The sequence below is a fragment of the Siphateles boraxobius genome, unplaced genomic scaffold (genome assembly GCF_051911475.1).
Source record: "Siphateles boraxobius isolate OS27281-9 unplaced genomic scaffold, OSU_SipBor_1 130, whole genome shotgun sequence".
In the NCBI taxonomy this organism is placed as follows: Eukaryota; Metazoa; Chordata; class Actinopteri; order Cypriniformes; family Leuciscidae; genus Siphateles; species Siphateles boraxobius.
The window spans coordinates 9,346,223-9,372,430 of NW_027508734.1; the positions used below are offsets into that span (position 1 = coordinate 9,346,223).

Genomic DNA, 26,208 nt, shown 5'->3' on the forward strand with positions numbered 1-26,208 from the left:
GAAGGCCACATTACAAGTGCTTGCATTGCAACGGCCTGGTCGTAAAAGTACAAATTTGCACGTAGAATCTGAATAAATAAATATATATGTGTGTGTGTGAAAAAATACAATTAAGCAGTTTTTAAAGCACCGTAGGGTCAAATACTGATTCAGCATTTCCAAGGATCTGCGATCTGAAGCACATCACATGGCTTTCGGGCCTTTTTCCTCTTCGTCACTTACGGGTGGGAGTGGTTTAAACTTCAAAACGGACATATTTTCACCACAACTTCCCTCTTGTCTGCCTCTGATGTGCTCTTCACATCTGTTCACTGAAAGTCTTCTTTGGAGGTGTGTGTCCTGTGAGGTACTCAAGCAAATCCTTAGTTTTAGATGATGATGATGAAAGTGGGGATGCCCTTCTCTCTTCTTTCTTTTTGGCTCAGCGTTGCTGGTAAGTGTTCAATGTTAACGCTTTTTATCTCAAATGAGCGATGCAGATAACAAGGAATTGACTTGATTGTGTTTTGCGTGCTCACGTCGACACAGATCTCACAGGTTGACAAACTTTTTTTTTTTTAAATGAATCTTTTTGAAATCGAATGTCAATTTCTGAATGCAGATGTATTATATTAACAACTTTCCCTTATTAGGGAAGGCCTAATTACAACATTTTAATGATGTATAACAAATCAAAGTCTAGTGTGAACAGTGTTTTTTTCATTTAACTTTTTTTTTTCTCTCTCTCTCTCCTCCAAATAGTCATTTTGTCCACTAAACTTGTGAAGCTTAATATATTGCGATCACCGAGCCAAACTTTTATTTCTAATTTGTTCATAAATTGTGAAATGATGCCGCTAAGAATAGTGCGCTCTGACCATTTCTTGAATGTGGAAGTATGCCAGGATTTCATACAAAGTTTTGCTTCTCTATTTTGGCAGCGCTTTTAAAATGAAGCCAGTGAAACCCCAATGCAAATCGGTCAGTCCTGCAATACAGCATTTGTGGGAAAGAAAAAGCGAAGTGATAAGTGAAGTCAGAGCCTTGGTTGGTTGGTTATTCAGTTCACTTTTCACATCTTTTGTTTTTTACACGCCTTTACTACATCAGAACATTGAAGTGTTTGAAATGAAACTTTGTTGCCAGGAAGTAGCCTCTCTTTAATCTGTAAACAAGGCTCGACCACACAAATATGACCCTATATTTCAATGACAAATGCTAAGCCAAAGTTCGCAATAGCAGAATAAATGTACGGGGCAATTTCCTCAATGTATCGACTAGTGATTGTGAAAAAAAAAGTGTTTAATATTAGGTTCTGGCTGTTCTGCAATTCGCTGGTCCACTTCCCTTCTGCCTCTCTGTGAACTTAAGGTTTAAAGATTTGAGCTTTGTAGTATTTACGGTAACACTTTACAATAAGGTTCATTAGTTAACATTATTACTAACATGAACTAACAATAAGCAATACATTTGTTACAGTATTTATTAATCTGTTAATGTTAGTTAATCAAATTTCCAGCTGTTCATTGTTTGTTCATGTTAGTTCACAGCGCATTAACTCATGTTAACAAATACAACCTTTGATTTCAATAACGTATTAGTAAATGTTGAAATTAATATTAACTAAGATTATCTAAGAATGAACAATACTTTTGCATTTATTAATGTTAACTAAGGTTGTTAACTAATGAACCTTATTGTAACGCGTTACCGTATTTTCTATTATTATTATTATTTATTTTCAATACTTTAATTCTCACAGATCAAAATGTGGTTAAGGGGAATTCAGCTACGAGAGACAAAAAAAAAATATCATGCATCTTGATCAAACAGTATTTGTGTTGCACTAGAATGAGTCCATTAAACCTGGAGCCATTAAGACAACACAATGTTTGAGTAGTTTAATATAGCAAGTCCTTGTGTCTGTTTATTTTGGATCATGCAGCGCTGTATTTATTGATTGTAATTGGATTAATTATGAGGGAGTGGTCAGCGGATTCATGTTTGTACTTGAAGGTTTCAGCGAAAAGAGAAGTAACACTATTCTGCAGGATATGATACTAATCATCACATATGTTCTCACTATAGTTTTTAACACTTAGTAACACCTTTTAGGGCTTTGTAGAGTTAGTTTCTCACAAAACCCTTTATTTACAAATGTATTGCTGTAGATTTCTGATTTGTTGGTGTGTATTAATGTCTGATCATTAGATCTGTTTGTATTGTAAACATGTCTTATCTTTCATATCATCAATATGATAGCATCACTAATGCTTTCATACAATTCTAATGATGTGATGCATATGCATCATCAGTACTATTAATGATGTATTAAAAGACATTTTTTTTGTCTTTTATTAATGACCATATATTTACAGAGAATTGATAATGTAGTTACTATAGTATTAACTATATAAATTATGCATAAACCCTAATCCTACAAGTACATGTAGTTAATTAATATCACTCAGTACTTAAATGTACGTGCAGTGTAACACACACCTTAAAATAAACTGTAACCGAGTTTAAATATGAAGCAGTGACCTATAAAACTGACTCAGACAGTTTTATATAATAACAAAAATCATATTATCACTGTTAATAACTGTCATTAAATACTTTAACTGAAGCACAATATATTGAGATTTTTCTTTTCCTGATTGTTTTCATTTTTTTAGATGCAGCGAGTTTGAAAGAGCCGCAGATATGCTACATTTTGGACGCAGTTTTGTTCGTCTATGGGATTGTTCTCACTGTCCTGTACTGCAGAATGAAGGTACTGTATATGTGATCAAACTCTTGAACAGTTTAAACTCTGAAAGTCATAATCATGGCATCATCAAGTGTAGTGTGTTCAATCCTTAAAACATTAAGACTAACTGTCAAAGACGGAGGTGAATTTTCATATACTTACAGAAGCTTAAGTTTTTTTTATCTTTTGTATTTTGCATGGGAAATCAAGATTGAATGATTTGAATAAATTGAATAGTTGGTAACACTTTACAATAAGGTTCATTAGTTAACATTAATATATTCAAAAAACAAACTAACCATGAGCAATACATTTGTTACTGTAATTGTTAATCTTTGTTAACGTTAGTTAATAAAAATACAGTCATTTATTGTTTGTTCATGTTAGTTCACAGTGCATTAACTAATGTTAACAAGATTTTAATAATGTATTGGTAAATGTTGAAATTAAAATGAACTGAGATTAATAAATCAAGCGTAGCGTCAGTTCTGGCAGGTCACGTTAGTCAAGCTCGCATCCGTGACTCTCAGCTGATGAATATGACGCTATCACTGTATATAATCACTGTATATATCAGCTCCTTCAGTATTATCAGCAGCGATCGTGTTCTCGGGAGCTTATTTCCCTCCTCCATCCCCAGCTCCTCCTCTCGTCAGTCTGGATTTGGCATTATTTCCCCTTGAATCAGAATAAATTCCAGAATTATGTTGCACTTTAAAATCTTGAATTAATGATATCTGCAATACATTCACGTTGGTTCTGTTCTGTTTACCCTAAGGGGGGTTAATATTCTGACCCAGAACAGAACCATACCGCCAATTCTAACTGTATGCTAATGATCAATCGTATTTGACGATAGTGGTCCTGACAGAAATGCTGTATGAGTGCAGTTTATTATTAGTTCATGCTAATTAATTTAGGCCTAGTTAACTAATGTTAACTAATGAACCTTATTGAAGAGTGTTACCATTTAATTTGTTCAAGGCTAGACTAAATCTCATAAAATAGCCCTGATATAAGTATATGCCATTCTGAAACTATTTGGTAAAAAGCTGTTAACTTAACTTTATTTTATCATTTAAATACAAACAACTAATATCTATCTAATAATATCTATATATTCCATCCATCCATCCATCCATCCATCCATCCGCAGATGCGAAGTAGACAAGCCGAAAAACTTTCAGGGGTAAGACTATCCGTCCATCCATGCTAATTTATTCCACAGTATGTTCTATATATGTACTGTGTGTGTATATATATATATATAAACGATCTGCATATATACATAAACATACAGTACTCAACATTTGAAGTGGATCCTTTCATCAAAGTTATACATGAATTCTGAATACGCGTTCTATTCTAAGGAAGATTTTATGAACTTTTTGATCCAATTCAAATGTTGACAACTGTATACTGTACATACTAGAGTATATATCACACATATATAGGCTATACACACACGCACACATAGCAACAATATGTTTTCATATATTCTTCTCCTTCTTCAGTAAAAGGATTATAAAATATAGAAAAACATTTATAAAAACTGCTAGAATTAATCAATGTGGTGTGATGTGATTTTAAGACACGGCTGTAACGATGGCCAGTAACTTCTGAGACCAACAAATGACAATTATGCAGGTTAACAATTACTATCCTTAAAATTAACCCTAACCGGACGTAAGGAGCAGTATTTTTGTCCAGTTTGAGTCTCTGAAAACTCAATCTTGTGTTTCAATCACTAAAATTATCTGCTTTTGCTAACTGTCCCTCTCCACCCACATCACACTTTAGCATCCTGTCGTGAACATTGTGTCAAGGCCTTTCTAAAAACTGCTGCTTTTCAGCATGCAACCTTTCACACAACATATACAGATCAAGCATAGGCCTACATCCTTTTCAGAAAGGTTATTATAATTCAACAAAAGAACATTGGTTAAACTTCATTAGACCTTATGTGACTGTCACTGAGCTTTGAAAAAAACTTTGAAGCCCCGTGTTTCATCTTTGTTATAGCCTTTCTAATGTTTTTATTCTTTCCTTTCGTTTACAGAAGAAAGATGCGGGCGAAGGGGTTTATGAGGTAACTTATTATTTTTGTGTTGTGGTTGTTCAATATTCCGTGTAGAAGTCAAATGAACCTTTTTTGTGTGTGTGTCTATATTCTGCAGACCGAGCCAGTAGCGTTGGTCATTTTAGCTACATATTCACACTACTTGTACGCCCAAAAAAGTTTTATTATGACCGCGCGTTAAGTTGTCATAGCAACCAGATACATCGCACGAGGATTAACTTTACTTGTAGCCTAAATCACAAAAGTCTGCGCTAAATGTTGCAATAAACAGATTGTAAAAGCACCATACACGATACTTTAAAATAGTCTTTCATTAAGCAAATAAGGAAGTCAAACATTACTCACCCTTTGCTATAAGACTGTTGGGCTTTTTTCCACCAAACGTTTGACTGGATTTATTAATTTATTTACCAAATCAAAAATCAAAATGTATTAAAACACCTAGATAATGTTCATATTTACTTCTGAGATGTAACTTTAATTTATTTGTAAATCTATAAGCCTATAGCATCTTTCAGTCGCTTCACCCGGAGGCTAGGTAAATGCTGCCTTCAGTTCACGTGCTATCGCAATGTCATAGCCTACTTCTTATAAAATCGTAATTACAAGTGCTTTGTTGTCTGAAAGGACAAGAATCATGTAAGACACTGGGTTTATTCGTGGCTATTTATTTGGAAAATCTTTTTAAAGGGATAATTCTCCCAAAATTTTTAATTCTTTCATTATTTAGGCTAGTCATCAACATCTTGTTCCAAACCTGAGATTCTTTCTGCTTAAGAACACAAAATAAAATATTTTGAAGAACGTGGTTAACCACAGATAGTTGACAGCACCCATTGACTTCTATAGTAGGCTATTTTCACCTACTTTGGAAGTCAGTAGAGGCCAGAAACAGTTTGACCAACATTCTTTAAAATATCTGCTTTTGTGTTCAACAGAAGAAAGAAACTCTTACAGGTTTGAGACAACTTGAGGGTGCGTAAATTATGACAAAATTTCCATTTTGGGTGAACTATCCCTTTAAAGCTAAAATTATATTTAGCATCCCATTCATTGACAACCATAAACATTCACTGCTACACTATCTAGTCAATCAATTTTGAAAATTCGGTCAAAACGTTTTCGCTAATTTTCATTAATATAGTGTAGCCTATACTTTTTTCTTAATTTACCCCCAAAAGAATGGAAGTGAAATGTTGTAACATGACCATATGACAGCTTAAAATGTTATCTGATCTAATAAAAAAATATATAGCTACACAACACATAGGCCTACTAAAATGCAATTATTAACTTTTTCATATAAAATAATGGATTTTTTTAATAATTAAAAATAAAAAATATTTTGAGTTTGTCAAGAAACACACCACAAAACACAGCTATACAGCATAGTTCAAACCATACTAATAATTTAAAAAATTGTTTTTAAATTTTAAATTAAATTATTTACCTTTTTCTAATGGTTTCTCAAAAGAATATAATAGCATAGTTCAAGGGGGGAAATTGTAACGCAGTGTTACAACGTTCCTCAACTGCACAACTGGGATTTAAACCTTGCTAGTGTCTTCTGCTGGTTAGATCAGCATTTAAGTACTATCTCAACTGTTAAATAACAGATATTAGATTGAAATAATATCAGATTTCTGTTTAAAATAAACAAAAAACAGAGATGAAAAATTTACTTGAAAAATTTCGTTTTGCTATGGTTAAATAAATGTTCAGTGATATCTTCCAAAGATTTTTCAATGTTAGTGCATTTTTTTCTTTATATAGTGTTGATAAGGCAACTATGCACTAAGTTTCGATTTGTCGGCATGTGTGGAAAGTTTTAAACCATGTGTGTCACAACTAGCCCATGCATGTTAGTTTGTTCCCCTCTGACCCCTAACTCTATTAAGGAGAAAAGTAATTTAAATCCAGTCTTAGAGGTTGTTATACACTAATAATGAAAGCATGCAGGTTTCTTTGTATAGCATTTAACTGATGCATACATTTCTGAAGCCTGTGGTTGATCTGGTATAAGCTTCTATTGAAATGGCGCTCACTCTCTGCCACATCCGCTTTGTCCCTCTCTCTCCTCCACACCGCAGGGTCTCAAGCCTCATGATCAGGACACATACGAGACCATCAAAATGAAGAAAGGAAAACAATAAGACTCGAATCAAAAGTGGAAAGGAAGTTTCCGGACTCAATACCACTGTCATCTTAAACATGTCGTACCTGTAAATAAGCTTTCGACATTATCACAAGAACAACTTTTTGTGTTTATGTAGTATATGGTAATCACTTACATGTATGTTAGCAAATTATCAATCCGAATGCAAAATGTCTACTTTTCTACTTGTTTTAATTTAAATAATATTTGTTTAATGAATGTATTTTTTTTAGTGGCCCTTTAAACTACATTTTTAGCTTCTTACATGTATACCACACTGCGTGTCACAATTTTCTCGAGGCTAACTTCCTGCCGTGGCTTCTATAGCAACATGCCACCAACCCCACAGAGTCCGAGTCATTTCCTGTTTTAAAGAGTACGTGAGTGGTCTGACAACATGTGCATCTGTCTTTGACCACAGGTATGAGAGATGGAAACAGAGCTGTGTTTGATTGTATATGTGTAGGCCTTTTTTCCACTGGTCTAAGAGCGAGGGTTTATATTGTTTTGCTCTGAGACGATGTTTTCCTTTCTGCCGCATGTGCCATCAGGCTTAATTATGAGTTTGTAAGAAGTTATTATAAAAGTTTAAATGCATTAAATACTTCCAAAAGTTTTGTTTTTTCTGGTGTGGTTGTGATTGTTAATGCTTACCATTTTTATGATCAATATCTAATGAAATAAAATACACACAACTCTGAAAACAGTGCATTTTATTTTATTCTAATTTTTTAACATTTCCTGTTACGTTTTTTTTAGCTTGACTACTGAAAGTGTGCTTGCATTACAAGTTAATCAAATAATAAAGAAAAAGTAACACTCCATTTTGATGGTCCAATTTAGACATATATACTAACTATAAGTAACTTTGCACCTACATCCCAACTAGCAGTCATTAGTATTAGTAGACTGTGTGCCTAATATCTGCTAACACTTTATTTTTACGTTCCCAAAACAGATATTCTATTAGTAACTTTAAAAGACAAGTACATGCAAACTTATTCTACTAACATGAAGCCTATAATCTACTAATACTCTGAGAGTTAGTTGACATATAGGTGCAAAGTTACTTCTAGTTAGTAGAATATCTCAAGTGGACCATCGAATTAATGTTAATTAATTAATGTAAGTACTTATATAATTACATTCTACTTACAGAATGTCTAAAGTGGACCATCAAAATAAAGTGTTAGCTTTTTTTATTATATGATTAACTTGTAATGCAAGCGCACTTTCAGAAGTCAAGCTGAAAAAAAAAATAGCATGAAATAATGCAAAATAAAAATGTAGTTTTCTTCAAACTCAAGAGTAAGACAGTGAAATGAAACGGTTGTCTTTATTTCAAGATATAATTACTTGTAATTTAAGCCGAAAAGTTACAGTGTAGAAAGTATTAATGTGTGTAATGAATCAACAACATATCTAGAACCTAGAAAATGTATCTTTTTATCACTGCAAATATCACTCTGTTAAACAATATTTCACTTTTCTCACAATTTTAGATTTTCCACAAGATTCTCATTACAGCAGCAAACCCGCAACATGTTTTGCTTACTGAGAATAGTTCACAAATTTAGAAACTAACAACAACAGAAATAATTTTAATTGATTTTAATGTGTGTTTGTTATTTAGTGACTTGGCTTGCTGTAATCATTACACATGACACATTTATTCAGTTAGACTACTGCTTCCATTTAGCAACACTTTATTTTTCTTGACGCAGAGAAAGTTGAGTCTCTTCTCACAGTCTGCAGCTTTCCAAGCAATCTTTTTTCTATCATAAACTCCACAGCGCTGATCCATTGCAGGACACTTCTCCTCTTCCTCCATAGACCAGGCCTAATATGCAACATTATTTCCATTTACCCAAAACCAATCCTGCTAAGAAAGCGCAGACCGATCCAAACATCTTCTGTGAGGGCTGATGTGCTGTTATCTTCTGCCTCTTTCATAATCACATCCGAGCTTAAACCGGCAAGATCAATGTAGTTTTGTCTGCAGTATTCCAGAGCCTCTTCCCACGTGTTTTCCTGCTGCACCACGATCAGCTCAAAGACCTCCATACAATAAAATGGTATCGACGAAAAGCAAGGATTAGCATGCACTTTAGCATTTGATTTTAAGACAGCGGCACATTTTTCATGCAAAGTATTGGGTTGTCCAGCATCCAACATAATATCAGTTGCATCCTCGCCTCCGGTCCATCTCCACAGTGTTGGGATGAGGACATCTCTATGAAGTCCAATCCAGAAATAATCACCAGTGACCTTTGGATTAGCAGAAAGTCGTTTCAGTTTTTCATTGCTGACGGCTGACAGATCATCATGGTTCTTTCTGCAGTATTGCTGTGCTTTCGACCACGTCATACTGTCTTTCACATAAAAGTGTCTTTTGTAGAGGCTGGTGTTCAATCTAAGGAAACACAAAAACAGAAACACAGGGACTGTAGCCTTCATTGCCATATTGTCGATGTATCCAGTGTTGTAATGCAGCACAGTTTTCAATTGCACATTTATTTGTTAGCAATGATTTGCTACCACACCTTCCCAAAGATTTCCTACATAACAAACCAATAAAAAGCAGCCCTGACCAATTAAAGGATCGGCTCCTCCCCTTTTGTCCATTCCCTATTCCTTAATCCCTCCCTGTTCTAGCTTGGAACCTTTTGAACGATGTCTGAAACTACTAGCACTTCTCATGTTTGAGATGAATCGATTGATATCGTTATTCCTCGTTTGTAAGTCGCTTTGGATAAGCATCTGCTAAATGAATAAATGTGAATGTATTGCACACCCACCACTGGAAAATATAATTTTCACTGGTCAAAAACAAAGTTATTTGCCTTACAAATGTGTGAGGAAGTGGAAATGAACTCTGTAGCTTTCGCATTGTAATCTTAATGTGTTTTGCAACACTGGATCTAAAATCCTTCAGTTCCATTCTTGTCCATCCAAATTTTATTAACATTTTCAGTACTAATCAAAAGTCGTTTCAGTTGTTCATTGCTGGCGGCTGACAGATCATCATGGTTCTTTCTGCAGTATTGCTGTGCTTTCGACCACGTCATACTGTCTTTCACATAAAAGTGTCTTCTGTAGAGGCTGGTGTTCAATCTAAGGAAACACAAAAACAGAAACACAGTTTGAACGATGTCTGAGACTACTAGCACTTCTCATGTTTAAGACGAATCGACTGATATATTCCTCGTTTGTAAGTCGCTTTGGATAAGCATCCTTTAAATGGAATCAGGAATTGATTGGACTGTTGTTGTGTGTGCTAATTGCTGTGATCTTATGTGAAGAGAATTTAATGTTATTGTTAGAAGAAACGGAGGATCCAAGTGCAAAGGCAAGTTCTTGCAATAGTCTTTAATGAAGAAATAACATAGGCAGTCTGTCGAGCAATGTCACAGAACTGGAATGAACTCAAATAGAACAGTATAAGGATGGTCAGCAAAACACAGAAGATTCCTGTCTTAGAAGTAGAGAGCAGAGCTGGATATTCACATGGCAGTAACACAGTCCTTGTAGTGGCCTCAAAGACGCAGAGAGAAGACCTCCAGCAGCAGGATGACAGGCAGAGAAAGCACACAAGACGAGCACAACTCCTCTAGACTAGACAAGACAATGAAAGGTAATTCTTCATCGAGACAACATATCACACAGGCAAGACTCACGTACACACGAAATAATCCGACAAAGAACAAGGGGAACAAACGCTAGAAGTAGAGAGAAGGTAATGAGAACAAAGTGAGAACAGGTGTAACAGAGAAGCAGAGCGAGCGCTAATTACAATAATGAACAGGTGGGAAAAGACAGGCAGGGCCAAAGCGAGAGAGAAGGAGAGAGAGAGAGAGAGAGAGAGAGAGAGAGAGAGAGAGAGAGAGAACAAACCCAGCTCATGACAGTACCCCTCCCTCAACGAGCGCCTCCAGGCGCTCCCGAGGAAGGAGACTGACGAGAACGGTAGAAATCGTCGATGAGCGAGCGGTCCAGGACGTCCCGGGCCGGGATCCACCGCCTCTCCTCAGGACCGTACCCCTCCCAATCTACCAAAAACTGGTGGCCCCGCCCCCGAGGACGAACATCAAGCAGCCTTCGTACCCTGTAAATGGAAGACCCCTCTTCAAGGGGAGGAGGGGGAAGGGTGGGACGGGTGGGACGGGTGGGAGTGCGAATGACTGGCTTGATAGAAGATACATGAAATACGGGATGTACCCGACGCAACTGGCGAGACAATCTGAGCTTAACAGCTACCGGGCTGAGAAATTTAACAATACAAAAAGGCCCAATGAAACGGGGCATGAGTTTGCGGGAACTAACCTTAAGTGGCAAGTTCTGAGTGGAAAGCCACACCTTCTGACCACAAACGTATCTGGGAGCCCTAACCCGGCGTCGATTAGCGGCCCGTCGTGTACGCGCTCTGGTACGACACAAAGCAGATCTCACCCTCCTCCAGGTGCGTCTACACCTCTGAATGAACGCTTGCACTGAAGGCACGGAGGACTCGGTCTCCTGGGAAGTGAATAACGGGGGCTGGTAACCGAGGCAAGCGTGGAATGGGGATAATCCCGTGGCGGACGACGGTAGCGAATTGTGAGCGTACTCAGCCCAGGAAAGTTGGTCGCACCAGGAAGCAGGACACTGAGAAGTCAGACTACGCAACATGCGACCAAGAATCTGGTTGGTACGCTCAGCTTGCCCATTGGTCTGGGGATGGAACCCTGACGACAGACTGGGGGATGCCCCAATCAGTCGACAGAACTCCCCCCAGAACTGGGAGGCAAACTGAGGCCCCCTATCCGAAACGACGTCTGACGGAAGCCCATGGATCTTAAAAACGTGATCGACCATCGCCTGTGCAGTTTCTCTAGCGGGCGGTAACTTGGGAAGCGGAATAAAATGAGCCGCCTTAGAAAATCGATCTACCCCTGTCAAAATTACCGTGTTCCCCGCAGACGGCGGAAGACCCGTTACAAAGTCTAGAGCGATGTGCCACCACGGACGAGAAGGAATAGGAAGTGGTCTAAGGAAACCCGCGGGTGGAGAGTTACTCGACTTAGTCTGGGCGCAGACAGGACATGAAGCAACAAAACCACGAATGTCGCGCTCTCTAGTAGGCCACCAAAATCTTTGGCGAATGATGGCCAGCGTGCCCCTTACCCCGGGATGGACGGCTAATTTGGAGGAATGACCCCACCGTAGAACGGCAGAGCGAGCGGCTTCGGGAACAAACAAAGCTCCCTCAGGAGCTCGAGGTGATCTCGTGATGTGCGAAAGAGCTCTCTTCACAGTCTGCTCGACTCCCCAGACGGCAGCCCCGACCACACAATGGTGTGGTAGGATACCCTCCTTGGAGGAAGCCCCCTCAGGCGAGCCGAACTGACGTGAGAGAGCATCAGGCTTACCATTCTTTGAGCCGGGTCGGTAGGAGATGGAGAACTCGAACCGACCAAAGAATAGCGCCCAGCGAGCTTGTCGAGCGTTCAACCTCTTAGCGGAACGAATGTACTCTAAATTACGATGATCGGTCCAAACAATGAAGGGAACACTGGCCCCCTCCAACCAGTGGCGCCACTCCCCCAGAGCTAAACGGATCGCCAAAAGTTCCCTGTTACCGACATCATAATTGCGCTCCGCGGGAGTGAGGCGATGCGAAAAAAAGGCACATGGATGAACCTTGTCATCCCGCGAGGAGCGTTGGGAAAGTATAGCCCCCACCCCTACGTCAGAAGCATCGACCTCGACGATGAACTGTCTTGTGGGATCTGGAGTAATTAAAATGGGAGCGGAGGTGAACAACCCTTTGAGGCGATCGAATGCGTTCTGGGCCACCTCGGACCAGGTAAAATGAGACCTGGTCGAGGTGAGTGCTGTCAGCGGGGCGGCAACCTGGCTAAAATTTCGGATAAACCGACAGTAGAAATTAGCAAACCCCAAAAAACGTTGGAGTGCAATGCGAGAGTCCGGAACGGGCCATTCTATGACCGCACGAACCTTGTCGGGGTCCATGCTGATGCCCTCTGCCGATACAACAGAACCGAGGAAAGTTACAGATCGAGAGTGGAACATGCACTTCTCAGCTTTAACAAAAAGGCGATTCTCAAGCAAACGTTGCAGTACGCGACGCACATGTTGACGGTGCACCTGGAGAGAGGGTGAAAAAATTAAAATATCGTCCAGATAAACAAACACAAATACGTTAATCATGTCCCGCAGGACATCATTAACCAAGGCTTGAAACACGGCGGGAGCGTTGACCAGACCGAACGGTAAAACACGGTATTCAAAGTGCCCAACCGGCGTATTGAACGCAGTCTTCCACTCGTCTCCCTCCTTTATACGCACAAGATGGTACGCGTTGCGCAGATCCAACTTCGTGAAGATCTTTGCCCCCTGCAAGATCTCGAAGGCTGACGACATAAGGGGCCACGGATACCGATTCTTGACCGTTATGTCGTTCAGCCCCCGATAATCTATGCAGGGACGCAAAGAGCCATCCTTCTTCTTAACGAAGAAGAACCCCGCCCCGGCGGGAGAGGAGGATGGGACAATGATCCCAGCGTTGAGAGACTCAGTGAGATACTTCTCAAGAGCCTCACGTTCGGGCGCAGAGAGGGAATATAGCCTTCCGCGAGGTGGCATAGTGCCCGGAAGGAGATCGATACTGCAATCGTACGGTCGATGAGGAGGCAGAGATGTGGCCCGGGAACGGCTGAACACCGCTCGCAGATCGAGGTATTCCTCCGGAACTCCAGACAAATCACCAGGCTCATCCTGAAACACAGAGACAGAAGAGACAGCAGGAACAGCAGACATCAAACAATTAACATGACAAGCAAGACTCCAAGAAAGAATAGTGCCCTTGTCCCAGTTAATCTGCGGGTTATGTTGGGTAAGCCACGGATGGCCTAAAACAATCGGGGTAAAAGGGGACTGAAAAATATAAAACGAAATTGCCTCTTGATGATTCCCTGAGACTGTAAGACTCACCGGGATGGTGACACGGAGAACAGTAGAAAGCACCCTGCCGTCCAGGGCAAAGACAGTAGTAGTGTCCTTTAAGTCCACTAGAGGGATGTGATTCTCGCGAGCCCATTTCTCGTCGATGAAATTCCCCTCCGCTCCAGAGTCGATGAGTGCCGAGCAAGAGACGGAAGAACCGGCCCAACGAAGAACAGCAGGAAAGGTGGAACGAGTCTTGGGCGGTGAGGAGAGGACAGTTGCGCTCGCCAGTACTCCCCGGTCTACTGGCGAGCTCTGGCTTTTAACTGACACGAAGAGGCAAAGTGGCCAGCCGCACCACAATACAGACAGAGGCGATTCTGAATACGTCGCTGCCGCTCAGTAGGAGAGAGGCGAATGCCACCCAGCTGCATGGGTTCGGGCTCAGGTCTGAGAGCAGATGAATCAAAGGCTGGAGGCGGGGCCTCTCGCTGTCTGGAAAAGGAACCTCGGACGCGCCGCCGCTGCTCAAAGCACTTGTCCAGGCGAATAGCTAGCTCCACTAACGGATCAAGCTGAGCCGGCGATTCACGAGCATAAATCTCCTCCCTTAGTTCGATGTTAAGTCCCTCCAGGAAGCGAGCAACTAACGCAGGTTCGTTCCACTCACAGGTGGTGGCCAGAGTCCGGAACTCGATGGCGAAATCTGCAACAGATCTCTCCCCCTGGTGCAGCACAGCAAGAAGGCGCGAGGCTTCGCGTCCGTACACAGAACGGTCGAAGATCTTGATCATCTCCTCCTTGAACAAATCGTAGCAACCACAGCAGGAAGCCTGTGCCTCCCAAGCGACCGTTCCCCAATCGCGTGCACGCCCAGTCAGCAAAGAGACCACATAGGCGATCCGAGCGCGATCCTCCGCATAAGTCTGAGGCTGGAGAGAAAAAACCACCTCGCATTGTGTTAAAAATGCTCTACATTCAGTGGGCTCACCCGCGTAGCAAGGAGGATTATTTATTCTCGGTTCAGGGGAATGAAGACGATTCTGTGATGACGACGACTCATGACGAAGATGGAGAAGTTGGGTAGATAAATCAGACACTTGAGCCGCTAAACTCTCCACAACGTGTCTGGAGGCAGACAACTCCTCCTCATGTCTACCGAGCATGGCCCCCTGCAACTCGACCGCCGAACGGAAAGGGTCTTCTTTCGCTGGATCCATTCTGGTCGGATTATTCTGTTAGAAGAAACGGAGGATCCAAGTGCAAAGGCAAGTTCTTGCAATAGTCTTTAATGAAGAAATAACATAGGCAGTCTGTTGAGCAATGTCACAGAACTGGAATGAACTCAAATAGAACAGTATAAGGATGGTCAGCAAAACACAGAAGATTCCTGTCTTAGAAGTAGAGAGCAGAGCTGGATATTCACATGGCAGTAACACAGTCCTTGTAGTGGCCTCAAAGACGCAGAGAGAAGACCTCCAGCAGCAGGATGACAGGCAGAGAAAGCACACAAGACGAGCACAACTCCTCTAGACTAGACAAGACAATGAAAGGTAATTCTTCATCGAGACAACATATCACACAGGCAAGACTCACGTACACACGAAATAATCAGACAAAGAACAAGGGGAACAAACGCTAGAAGTAGAGAGAAGGTAATGAGAACAAAGTGAGAACAGGTGCAACAGAGAAGCAGAGCGAGCGCTAATTACAATAATGAACAGGTGGGAAAAGACAGGCAGGGCCAAAGCGAGAGAGAAGGAGAGAGAGAGAGAGAGAGAGAGAGAGAGAGAGAGAGAGAGAGAGAGAGAGAGAGAGAGAGAGAGAGAGAGAGAGAGAGAGAGAACAAACCCAGCTCATGACAGTTATGGATTGAAGATTACAAGAGAACATGAATTAAAATATAATATTAATGTGTGATGATAAATCATGTTTTAAAATGAAAATTGCGAAATTCCATTAAAAACTAAGAATTGTCCATTTTGAATTCATGGTGACTTTAAAATGTTACATGTGTTGTGTTTTGGCCTGATTGACCCATTTCTTGAAAAAAAAAATCCTTTGTGGCTTCCTGTCTGTATGAATGGCTGCTTCCTCTAGATCAGTGGAAATGAGGATCCAGGGCATGAAGTATGTACAAAGGGAGACATTTGCCATGTCTGTTTATATAAAAATGTTGCATTTCACTGATTTTCTCAAGCTTTTTAAATCTTTTTTAAAGTGTAGTTCACCCAAAAATGAATTCTGTCAAAATTTCCTCAAAATTGTTTTTAACCGCTATGAGTTCAAAATATTTTATATTGATATTTTGAAGAATGTGGGTTACTAAACAGTTGTTGGTCCCCATTGACTTCCATAGTATGAAAAAAAAGAATGATAGCCTACCATGAAAGTCAATGGAGGCCAGAAACTACTTTATACACACACACACACGCACGTATATATAAATGGATATTATATATATATTTTTTTTCAAAGATATAAATCTAATATTTATATTTATGAAAACCGTCTTAATCGGTTTTGTTTTTTTAAGATTATTGCAAAAAGTAAAAAATATAATATATAATAAGCAACATTTATTAATTTGGAGTGTTTCTTATGGACTGTGAGAACATTGTACATTGGGCAATAAAATGAACAATAAAAACTAGTTAAAATTATTATATTGGTCAAATTAAGACCATTGAATGTCTGTATATAGGCTAGCCTGTATATTTCTGCTCTTTGAAAGTAAAACACATAGCCTTACATGCACAGGATTCAGGAAAAATGTTTTAGTGTTGTTTTAGGGGTACAATATGTATATGTATTGCCTTTCATGTCCATTTATAGTCTTTACAAATCAGCTTGGATACTTGCATGGTTAAAAAAATGCTAATTTCAAGACGCTGACGTCACGTCAGGTCGTCACATGGGTCACCCGCTGGCTCGGTAAGACGTTCAAAAGTACAAGACGTTCGGATAGACGTTCGATTGGTCGGTCGTTAGGATTATGGCACGTACTCCGTGCGTACTGATATGCTCACACAAAAATCGCTGCAAAAAATGCTTTCCAACAGGTGTTTTACCATTCGTTGTAAAACTGTGGACCTATATTTCCAAGCGCCTCACACCCGTACATTCTTCCATTGAGACAGCAGCAGCTTCGGCAACAGGCGTAACACTGGACTCCGTGGACAACTGCAGCTCAAACTCTGCCTTTCTTTGCAGGAAATCCTCCTCTGAATATTCAGGGCTTTAAGGGCTTTAAGTGTAAAATACCGAACTTGTCCTTTTAATAAACAAACTTCAACAACATAAGGGCAGATCCTTTGAGCGCTGCTGATGACGTTGTGAAGGGACGCTCGAGTGATCAAGTATTCCAATGTATAAGTAGCTTTCATTCGATTCCTCCGTCCTCATTTTCTTTCCTTGCGTCCTTCCCTCACAACCTACAGGGGGGTGGAGCTGAGGCGCTAGGAAAGGAAGCGAGGAAAGGAAACGAGGATGCACAAATAATGAGAAGCACCCCAGGTTTCTCTCCTCTCATTTTCTTTCTCTCCCCTAATTAGTCTCTCTCACACACACACACACATTCTTCCATGGCACGCTGACTCTCTCACACCTGTCCTCCCTTTCCTCTTGATTTTGTTTGCTACTTCTAGCCTTCCCTTTTTCTGCTTCCTTGCGAGATTATTTTGTATCAACTTGATGTCAGAGACACCACTTTCTCAAACCCTGTCTGAGTCCTGTCTGAGTCCTATCTGTGTCCCACCGGATCCCCGTATGGTGGTGCCTTTTCTCATTAACTGCCTTTTACAAATTGATCCGTATTCTGCCCAGTTAATCTGTTGCTGAGGGCTGGTCCTAACCCGCGTCCAGTCTCCCGCTGCCTGCTACTGTTACGGTGACTGCCCGCTGACTTCTGCTGTCCAGCCCGGGGTCTTCTATCAACCTGTGTTAATTCAAGAGGAATATTTCTGTTGAACTGACTTTTGCCTGTTAAGTGGCCATTTCCCTTTGTTACATTAAAGAGACATTATTTACCTGCACTTCGCTCTTGGGTCCTCTCTTCTCCAGCTGACACAATCTTTAAGAAACCCTCCACCTTCCCCAGCTCCACCTGTATAGATCTGCTATGGGTAATTCATGTATGTTATATTGTGTTTTTTTTACATGCTCTGCAGCAGCAGTGTAGCAGATCTATTATTTCTGCCAATACCAAATACATTAACATTGTCATATCCATTACCATGGTGTTATGTACTCGTACGTATTCAAAGTGTTGCAATATGGAGATGTGTGTAGTTTGGTGTTGTTGTTGTTGTTGTGGTGTGTGTGTTTCAGGTCTTCGTTGAATCAATCTACCACCTGTCAATCTTAATGAAGGATGATGACGTTTCGGTTCACCTCATCCAATCACATCTCACCACTTCATTCAAATGCCCGTGATCACTTCCATGTCAACAGCTGTTTGCTCACTTTTTGTTTGTTGCGCTTGTTTGACTTGCTGTCAGTGATGTGTCTGTGTGTCTAACATTCGAGTTCTGTTTAATTGTTGCATTGTGTTTTGAGGATACTGTTCAGCCTGACCAGTTTACACAGAGTGTGTAAAGCTGGGAAGAGAGCAGGTTAGTAGGTCGCGCGACATACACTTTGCACTTAGAATGTTTTGGATTATGTTAGACACACTAGTTTAGGAGAGTGCCCACTTTGTAAGTTTTGTTATTTAGTTAGTGTAGTTTAGTTAGAGCGTCTTGACGCCGAAGATTTCTTTTCTACATTTTAGTTTGGTAGTTAGGTTAGTCGAATTAACTTTTAGTTAGTTTGTTTTGTTTTATTGATTTCTTTGATTTGGCATCTCTCGTGCGCTCGCCTTCCCACCTTGCGTTTTTGTTTGTGTTTAAAGTCGTTATTTTGTTATTGTTCGTATTCATTGTTTGTATATATTGTAATATAGTTTCTTCATTCACTCACAGCACTGTGGATTAATAAATCCTTTTTGTGAGCTGAGTTCTGAGGTCGGCTTCTTTTTCTTGCTCTGTCCTGTACATTGAGGTACACACACCATTTTTAAAAAGTGTTATGCCCTTATTTCCCTAGACATCAAAAATAGGGACGTAACATTTATGGGGGCTCGACCGGGATACAAACAGTTGGATATTTCCCGGTTATTGATAATTATAGTGTGTGTATATCTTTATGCGGGATTTTGCAGGGAAACGCTTGTGTACATTATAAACGGATATAGTGACAGGGACGTTAAAGTTGAAATCATGAGTACAGTTGATTTTGATTTGCAGTCGTTTATTGATACACCAACATTAGACACATTTAACAAGTGCAGAAAGGATGATCGCTGACCACTATGGAATCTCTGTGGTGAGACAAGCATTAAAGGCAACAGTTAAAGCTGCTATTCATCGAAGGCTGGTTGAACTTCATGTGCTTGAGTTAACAGATGCGGATGGTGTGGAGACTGGCCGGTCGGCAGTGGAAACGTGTTCAAAAAGCCCTGGTACATTGGAGAAGGCGCTGAGCGAGGCTTTCGAGGTGGAGGTCGGGGCCGTGACTAAGGCTGCCATGCCGCCCTTTTCTCCCTTTTCTCCGCTTTCCGGTGGCGATGTGCGACTTAAGGTCCGACTCGCCCGAATGCAGATGGAAGCACAGGAGCGGGCAGAGACACGTAAGGCCGACATGGAGATGCGTCTCAAGATACGCAGTTTAGAGATTGAGGCTGAAACCCAGGTGAATTTGAGAAAACTTGAGTTGGAGTCAAGGAAAGTTGTCTCTGATTCGGTTATGTCTAATCCTGTGGTTACCTCTCATGTTGCAAGTGATGTTTCAACAGCTGTCTTTGATGTTAGTAAGCACATATCTTTGGTGCCTCACTTCAGAGAAACCGAGGTGGATACCTATTTTTCAGCGTTTGAACGTCTAGCATCCGCACTTAAATGGCCGAAAGACGTATGGTCTCTTTTATTACAATGTAGGTTGGTCGGAAAAGCTCAGGCGGTTATTTCAGCACTGCCGGTAGAGGATAGCTTGCACTATGAGACGGTGAAGAACGCTATTCTCCGCGCGTATGAGCTTGTGCCCGAAGCTTATCGACAGCGGTTTCGAAGCCAGAAGAAAACAGCACAACAAACGTTCGTAGAATTTGCCCGTGAGAAAGGAATTCTTTTCGATAAGTGGTTGGCCGCGAATAAGACGAAAGATTTTAATTCTCTAAGGGATTTGATGCTTTTGGAAGAGTTCAAGAATTGCTTACCTGGACGTGTGGTTACTTATTTAAACGAACAAAAGGTAACGAATTTGTCTCAGGCTGCAGTTTTGGCCGATGAATTTGTTTTAACCCACAAGAGTGTATTCGTTTCGACTCGATTTGACAAATCGATGTCTTTGCCTACACCACAAAATGTGAGTCCCCGTGTTAAGGTTAATACATCACAGCATAAAGAAACAAGAGAATGTTTTTACTGTCATAAAACAGGACACGTAATTTCCGATTGTTTAACTTTACAACGAAAACAATCTGGACCACCAAAACCAGTTGGTTTTGTGAGAACAGTGCCCGTGCGCTCTGATCATGTGTCAGAAATGAATGAGTTTGATGAAAGATTTAAACCATTTGTGATGAAAGGTTTACTGTCAATAAATGGTAGACCTGAGGAACAAAAAGAGATCCAGATTTTACGAGACACTGGGGCAATTCAGTCATTTATTGTATCCGAGGTCCTTCCATTGTCAGGACAGACATCGTGTGGTTCAAGTGTACTAATTCAGGGTATTGGAATGGATATTATAAAGGTTCCGCTACATCGTGTTCATTTACAGTGCGAGTTGATTTCAGGATTTGTTAAGGTTGCAGTAGGCTACGTTCATCCCTTCCTGTGAAAGGGGTTACATTTTATTCTTGGCAATGATTTGGCTGGAGGAAAGGTGTCACCTGTTGTAGAAGTGGTTGACAAGCCTGACTTTGTTAACGCTAATGATATTGCTGATACTTTTCCGGATGTGTTTCCCGCAAATGTTGTGACGCGCGCGCAAAAGCGAATAGGCAACGACATTACGTTGAATGATTCATTCATGATGCCACTCTTTGCTGAAGAGAACTCTTCATCCGAATTGCAGTGTTCTAAGGTTGTGAAACCAGATCAAAGGGTTGATGAAGTTGTGACTGATTTAGAAGTGTTGACAGTACCAATAAAACGTGAACGGATAGTAACATCACAACAAGATGATCCTTCTTTGACTAAGTTGTTTTCTGCTGCTGAACATCCAAAATCTGTAAAAGACAGAAAAGCTGAATATGTTATAGACGATGAGTTACTGTTACGTAAGTGGAGACCTGTCGCTGGTATGGATAGTGAGTGGGATGTTACCTGTCAAATTGTGTTACCCACTGGTTACAGACAGCAAGTCTTAAGTTTGGCTCATGATCATCCGATGTCAGGTCATCTAGGAATTACGAAAACATATAATCGTATATTGAAACATTTCTTTTGGCCTGGTCTGAAGAAAGATGTCTGTCAGTATTGTAACACTTGTCATGTGTGTCAGGTAACGGGAAAACCAAATCAAAAGATCCCACCAGCTCCATTGATTCCGATCCCTGTAATTGGAGAGCCTTTCGAGCATGTCATTTTAGATTGTGTCGGCCCTTTACCAAAGACCAAGTCAGGAAATCAGTTTTTACTAACAATTATGTGCTCCGCAACACGATATCCAGAAGCCATTCCACTGAGGAAAAATTACTTCTGTTACAATTGTAAAGGCACTGATTAAATTCTTTTCCACATTTGGATTGCCAAAAATTGTACAGACGGACCAGGGAACGAATTTTCTCTCCAGACTGTTTAGACAGGTGTTAAAAACCTTGGAAATATCGCACAGAGTTTCGAGTCCGTACCATCCCGAAAGCCAAGGGGCAATTGAACGTTTTCACCAAACGCTAAAATCAATGCTGCGCAAATACTGTTTAAGCTCCGGTAAAGAGTGGGATGAGGGAGTCCCGTTAGTCTTATTTGGTGTTCGCGAAACAGTTCAAGAGTCTCTTTGTTTTAGTCCTGCGGATCTAGTGTTCGGACATACCGTGCGTGGTCCACTCAAAGTTTTAAAAGAGGGAATGTTGCGTGAGGATGCCGCACCTAAGGAAAATATACTGGATTATGTTTGCCGATTCAGAGAGCGCTTGCATACTGCCTGTACGTTTGCAAAAGAACATCTGGCTGTAGCTCAGAGGAGTATGAAAAAGCATTTCGACATAAAGTCTGTTACTCGTGAGATTAAACCTGAAGACAAAGTATTGATACTTTTGCCAATTCCTGGTTCTGCTCTGTCTGCTCGATTTGTTGGTCCATACGTGGTATCTAAAAAGTTGAGTGAGACAGATTATGTTGTGCATACTCCAGATCGTAAACGGAAATTTCGGATATGTCATTTAAATATGTTAAAGTTGTATCGTTCTAGAAAATCATCTGAGAGAATTGAGGAAATAGATAATCTGAATTCTAATTCTGTTGCTACGTCTGTTGCAGTTGTTTCAGCACCCACTGCCGAGGATTGCGAGGTGATATCGCCATCTGCTGGTGAGTCGTTCGTTGAGGATGGCGTTTCCCTTCGTAATTCTCATGGGTGTGCCAGACTGTCTAATTCTGAAATACTACAGTCATTACCATCGTTTCTATCTGATTTGTCCAAAGCCCAGAAGCAGGATGTTATAAAAGTAATTCGTGATTTCACTATGCTGTTTGGTGATGTTCCATCCCAAACGACTGTGTTACAACATGACATTCAGATCACATGTGATTTTCCAGTCAAACAACACGCTTATCGAGTAAATAGTACGAAGCGATCAGTGATGAAAACAGAAGTTGAGTACTTACTAAAAAATGATCTAGCTGAACCCAGTTTCAGCCCATGGAGTTCATCGTGTCTTCTTGTCTCAAAACCAGATGGTACATTTCGATTCTGTACAGACTATAGAAAGGTAAACTCTGTTACTGTTCCGGACAGTTATCCTCTACCTAGGATGGAGGACTGTATAGACAACTTGGGCTCCGCAAAATTCGTAACCAAATTAGATCTACTTTAAGGTTACTGGCAAGTCCCTCTTACACCACGCGCTGCAGAAATATCCGCTTTCGTAACTCCTGATAATTTTCTGCAATACAAGGTAATGGCGTTCGGATTGCGTAACGCTCCGGCAACATTTCAGCGGCTTGTCAATATTGTATTATCAGGAGTTCCAAATTGTAATGCTTACCTTGATGACCTGGTGATTTATTCCTCCGACTGGCATGAGCATTTGTCCCTCCTGAGAACCGTATTCAAGCGTTTAGCAAGTGCGTCCTTAACTATACATCTGGCAAAATGTGAGTTTGGGAAAGCCACAATTACATACTTAGGTAAGGTAGTCGGCCAGGGTCAAGTCCGGCCGGTGGGTGCAAAAGTTTCCGCTATTGTTGATTTTCCTGTGCCCGGCACACGACGAGAGTTACGTCGTTTCCTGGGCATGGCTGGGTATTATAGGAATTTTTGCCGAAATTTCTCAACTGTTGTACATTCCCTTACCAATCTATTAAGTCCTGCAACTAATTTCATATGGTCAGAATCATGCCAACATGCTTTTAATAGCGTAAAGACTCTATTAAGTAGTGCACCTGTCCTAGCCGCTCCGGATTTCTCACGTCCATTTAAGCTTGAAGTGGATGCGAGTGCGTTGGGTACTGGCGCCGTACTACTTCAAGAAGATGACATTTGTCTAGATCATCCAGTTTGTTCTTTTTCGCGAAAATTTAACAAGCATCAGATAAATTACTCTACAATAGAGAAGGAAGCCCTTGGACTTCTTCTAGCATTGGAGTTCTTTGAGGTTTATGTCGGTTCTTCTGCTTTACCTGTTACGGTATATACTGATCATAACCCGTTAGTATTTTTGTCAAAGATGTATAATCATAACCGGCGACTCATGCGTTGGTCGTTGTTTATGCAAAATTACATCCTCAACATTAAGCATAAGAAGGGTTCTGAAAACGTTGTTGCTGACGCCTTGTCGAGAGCATAATAAGTAACTAAGATACCGTATATATATATTTTTTTTTTGGTTGTGTCTACGTTTCAATGTCTTGTCTTTAAAATTAATTGAAATCTTTTAGGGGGGAAGTGTTACGTACTCGTACGTATTCAAAGTGTTGCAATATGGAGATGTGTGTAGTTTGGTGTTGTTGTTGTTGTTGTGGTGTGTGTGTTTCAGGTCTTCGTTGAATCAATCTACCACCTGTCAATCTTAATGAAGGATGATGACGTTTCGGTTCACCTCATCCAATCACATCTCACCACTTCATTCAAATGCCCGTGATCACTTCCATGTCAACAGCTGTTTGCTCACTTTTTGTTTGTTGCGCTTGTTTGACTTGCTGTCAGTGATGTGTCTGTGTGTCTGACATTCGAGTTCTGTTTAATTGTTGCATTGTGTTTTGAGGATACTGTTCAGCCTGACCAGTTTACACAGAGTGTGTAAAGCTGGGAAGAGAGCAGGTTAGTAGGTCGCGCGACATACACTTTGCACTTAGAATGTTTTGGATTATGTTAGACATACTAGTTTAGGAGAGTGCCCACTTTGTAAGTTTTGTTATTTAGTTAGTGTAGTTTAGTTAGAGCGTCTTGACGCCGAAGATTTCTTTTCTACATTTTAGTTTGGTAGTTAGGTTAGTCGAATTAACTTTTAGTTAGTTTGTTTTGTTTTATTGATTTCTTTGATTTGGCATCTCTCGTGCGCTCGCCTTCCCACCTTGCGTTTTTGATTGTGTTTAAAGTCGTTATTTTGTTATTGTTAGTATTCATTGCTTGTATATATTGTAATATTATTTTCTTCATTCACTCACGGCACTGTGGATTAATAAATCCTTTTTGTGAGCTGAGTTCTGAGGTCGGCTTCTTTTTCTTGCTCTGTCCTGTACATTGAGGTACACACACCATTTTTAAAAAGTGTTATGCCCTTATTTCCCTAGACATCAAAAATAGGGACGTAACACATGGTAAACACTCAAAGAGTTGTCATGACAGAAATAGTTTTATTTTAAATGATTATAAGAGAAAACATTACAACTGTTGTTTTTCTTTTACAAAACCAGAACCAAAAAACCCAAATGCAACTCAGCTTATATTTATGTAAATGGTTAAACTAATCATTATATTGGATCTCAAACATGCATAGAGATTTGGTTGAACAGTCCAGAAAAGAAAAATCCTAAGGATGGGTAGACTTACCTTCATGCCATTTCAAAACTGTTTTACAAACATAAAAGTTGATATGTTCGAAAAACATTTAAGAAAATGGACTGTCATTCCGTAGCGGTTTTAGGCACGGGCGAACCGCACAGTCACCCGGGGCGGCATATTTTCATGTCACATGGGGGGCGGCACAAGCAGTTAAAAAAAAAAAATCCTCTGCACCGCGAAGCAGTTTTCTATTATCTATCATTTCACTGTGTGGGGAATTGGCAAATTGGCGCCCCTGCTAGCTGAGAAGGTGCCGTGTGTGACGCCGGTTTCACTCTGCACGCGTTAGCAGTGCGTATTTTTTTCTGCGCCCATGTTAACAGATTAGCATTCACACACCGCACGCAGAGGCTATGGAACACTAAATGGCTCACAATACGCCATTTTCCTACCTCGTTTTGTTAAAAAAAACGGCGTAAAAAGTGCTGTTTGAACGGTCAGGACGCTGTTTTTTACACCGCCAAGAAGCGACACGGCGTAAAAAGCCGTGTAAATTGTTTAAACAACGGCGTATTTTTCGGGTTTCCGGGGGCGGCAAAAAAAATGCTCTATAGTCTATACACACTGAAGAGATTCCACTATTTCTCAGGATCAAAGCAAAATATGGACACAGTGGTTCGTGGTACATGTTTGGAAAAATACTCATTCCATTCAAATTTGACAGTCATCTCCATGCATACAAAGTTACCGAAACATCTTGGTGTGCCCTTCAAGTAGGGAAAGAGTTAGCTTTCCATGGACTGGACACTTATAAAAACCTGGAAGGAACTCTTTTGATCCCCTTGCGGCATTGGATTACTAAACATTAGAACGTGTATGTGCATTTATACACAATTCCTAATGCAGTTTGGTGGAAAATGTCAAAGGCCTACTGACTCTTGTTGTTTTTACAGAGAATGAACTTGGTGGGGACACTTTTGTGAACCTAAATTAAAATATGATATCAAAAATATTTCCGAAAATGAAGGACTAAATTAAATGTATAAGATTACGGCAAAGCCTAAAGACTGAGATGCCTTCTAAGACCAC

General features: G+C 40.5%; 1 protein-coding gene and 1 pseudogene across 1 annotated transcript; one reads left to right on the top strand and one right to left on the bottom strand.

The window, feature by feature from the left end:
* Nucleotides 1–38: 38 nt before the first annotated feature.
* On the top strand, nt 39–7,670 carry fcer1g (Fc epsilon receptor IgFc epsilon receptor Ig). The gene is made up of 5 exons (XM_077227769.1): nt 39–433; nt 2,658–2,755; nt 3,888–3,920; nt 4,791–4,820; nt 6,902–7,670. Exons 1-5 carry the CDS (start codon nt 373–375, stop codon nt 6,962–6,964), a joined length of 285 nt encoding a protein of 94 aa, XP_077083884.1. The 5' UTR covers nt 39–372; the 3' UTR covers nt 6,965–7,670.
* An 886-nt stretch (nt 7,671–8,556) lies between these two features.
* On the bottom strand, nt 8,557–9,429 carry LOC143736551 (putative C-type lectin domain family 20 member A; annotated as a pseudogene).
* Nucleotides 9,430–26,208: the final 16,779 nt, after the last annotated feature.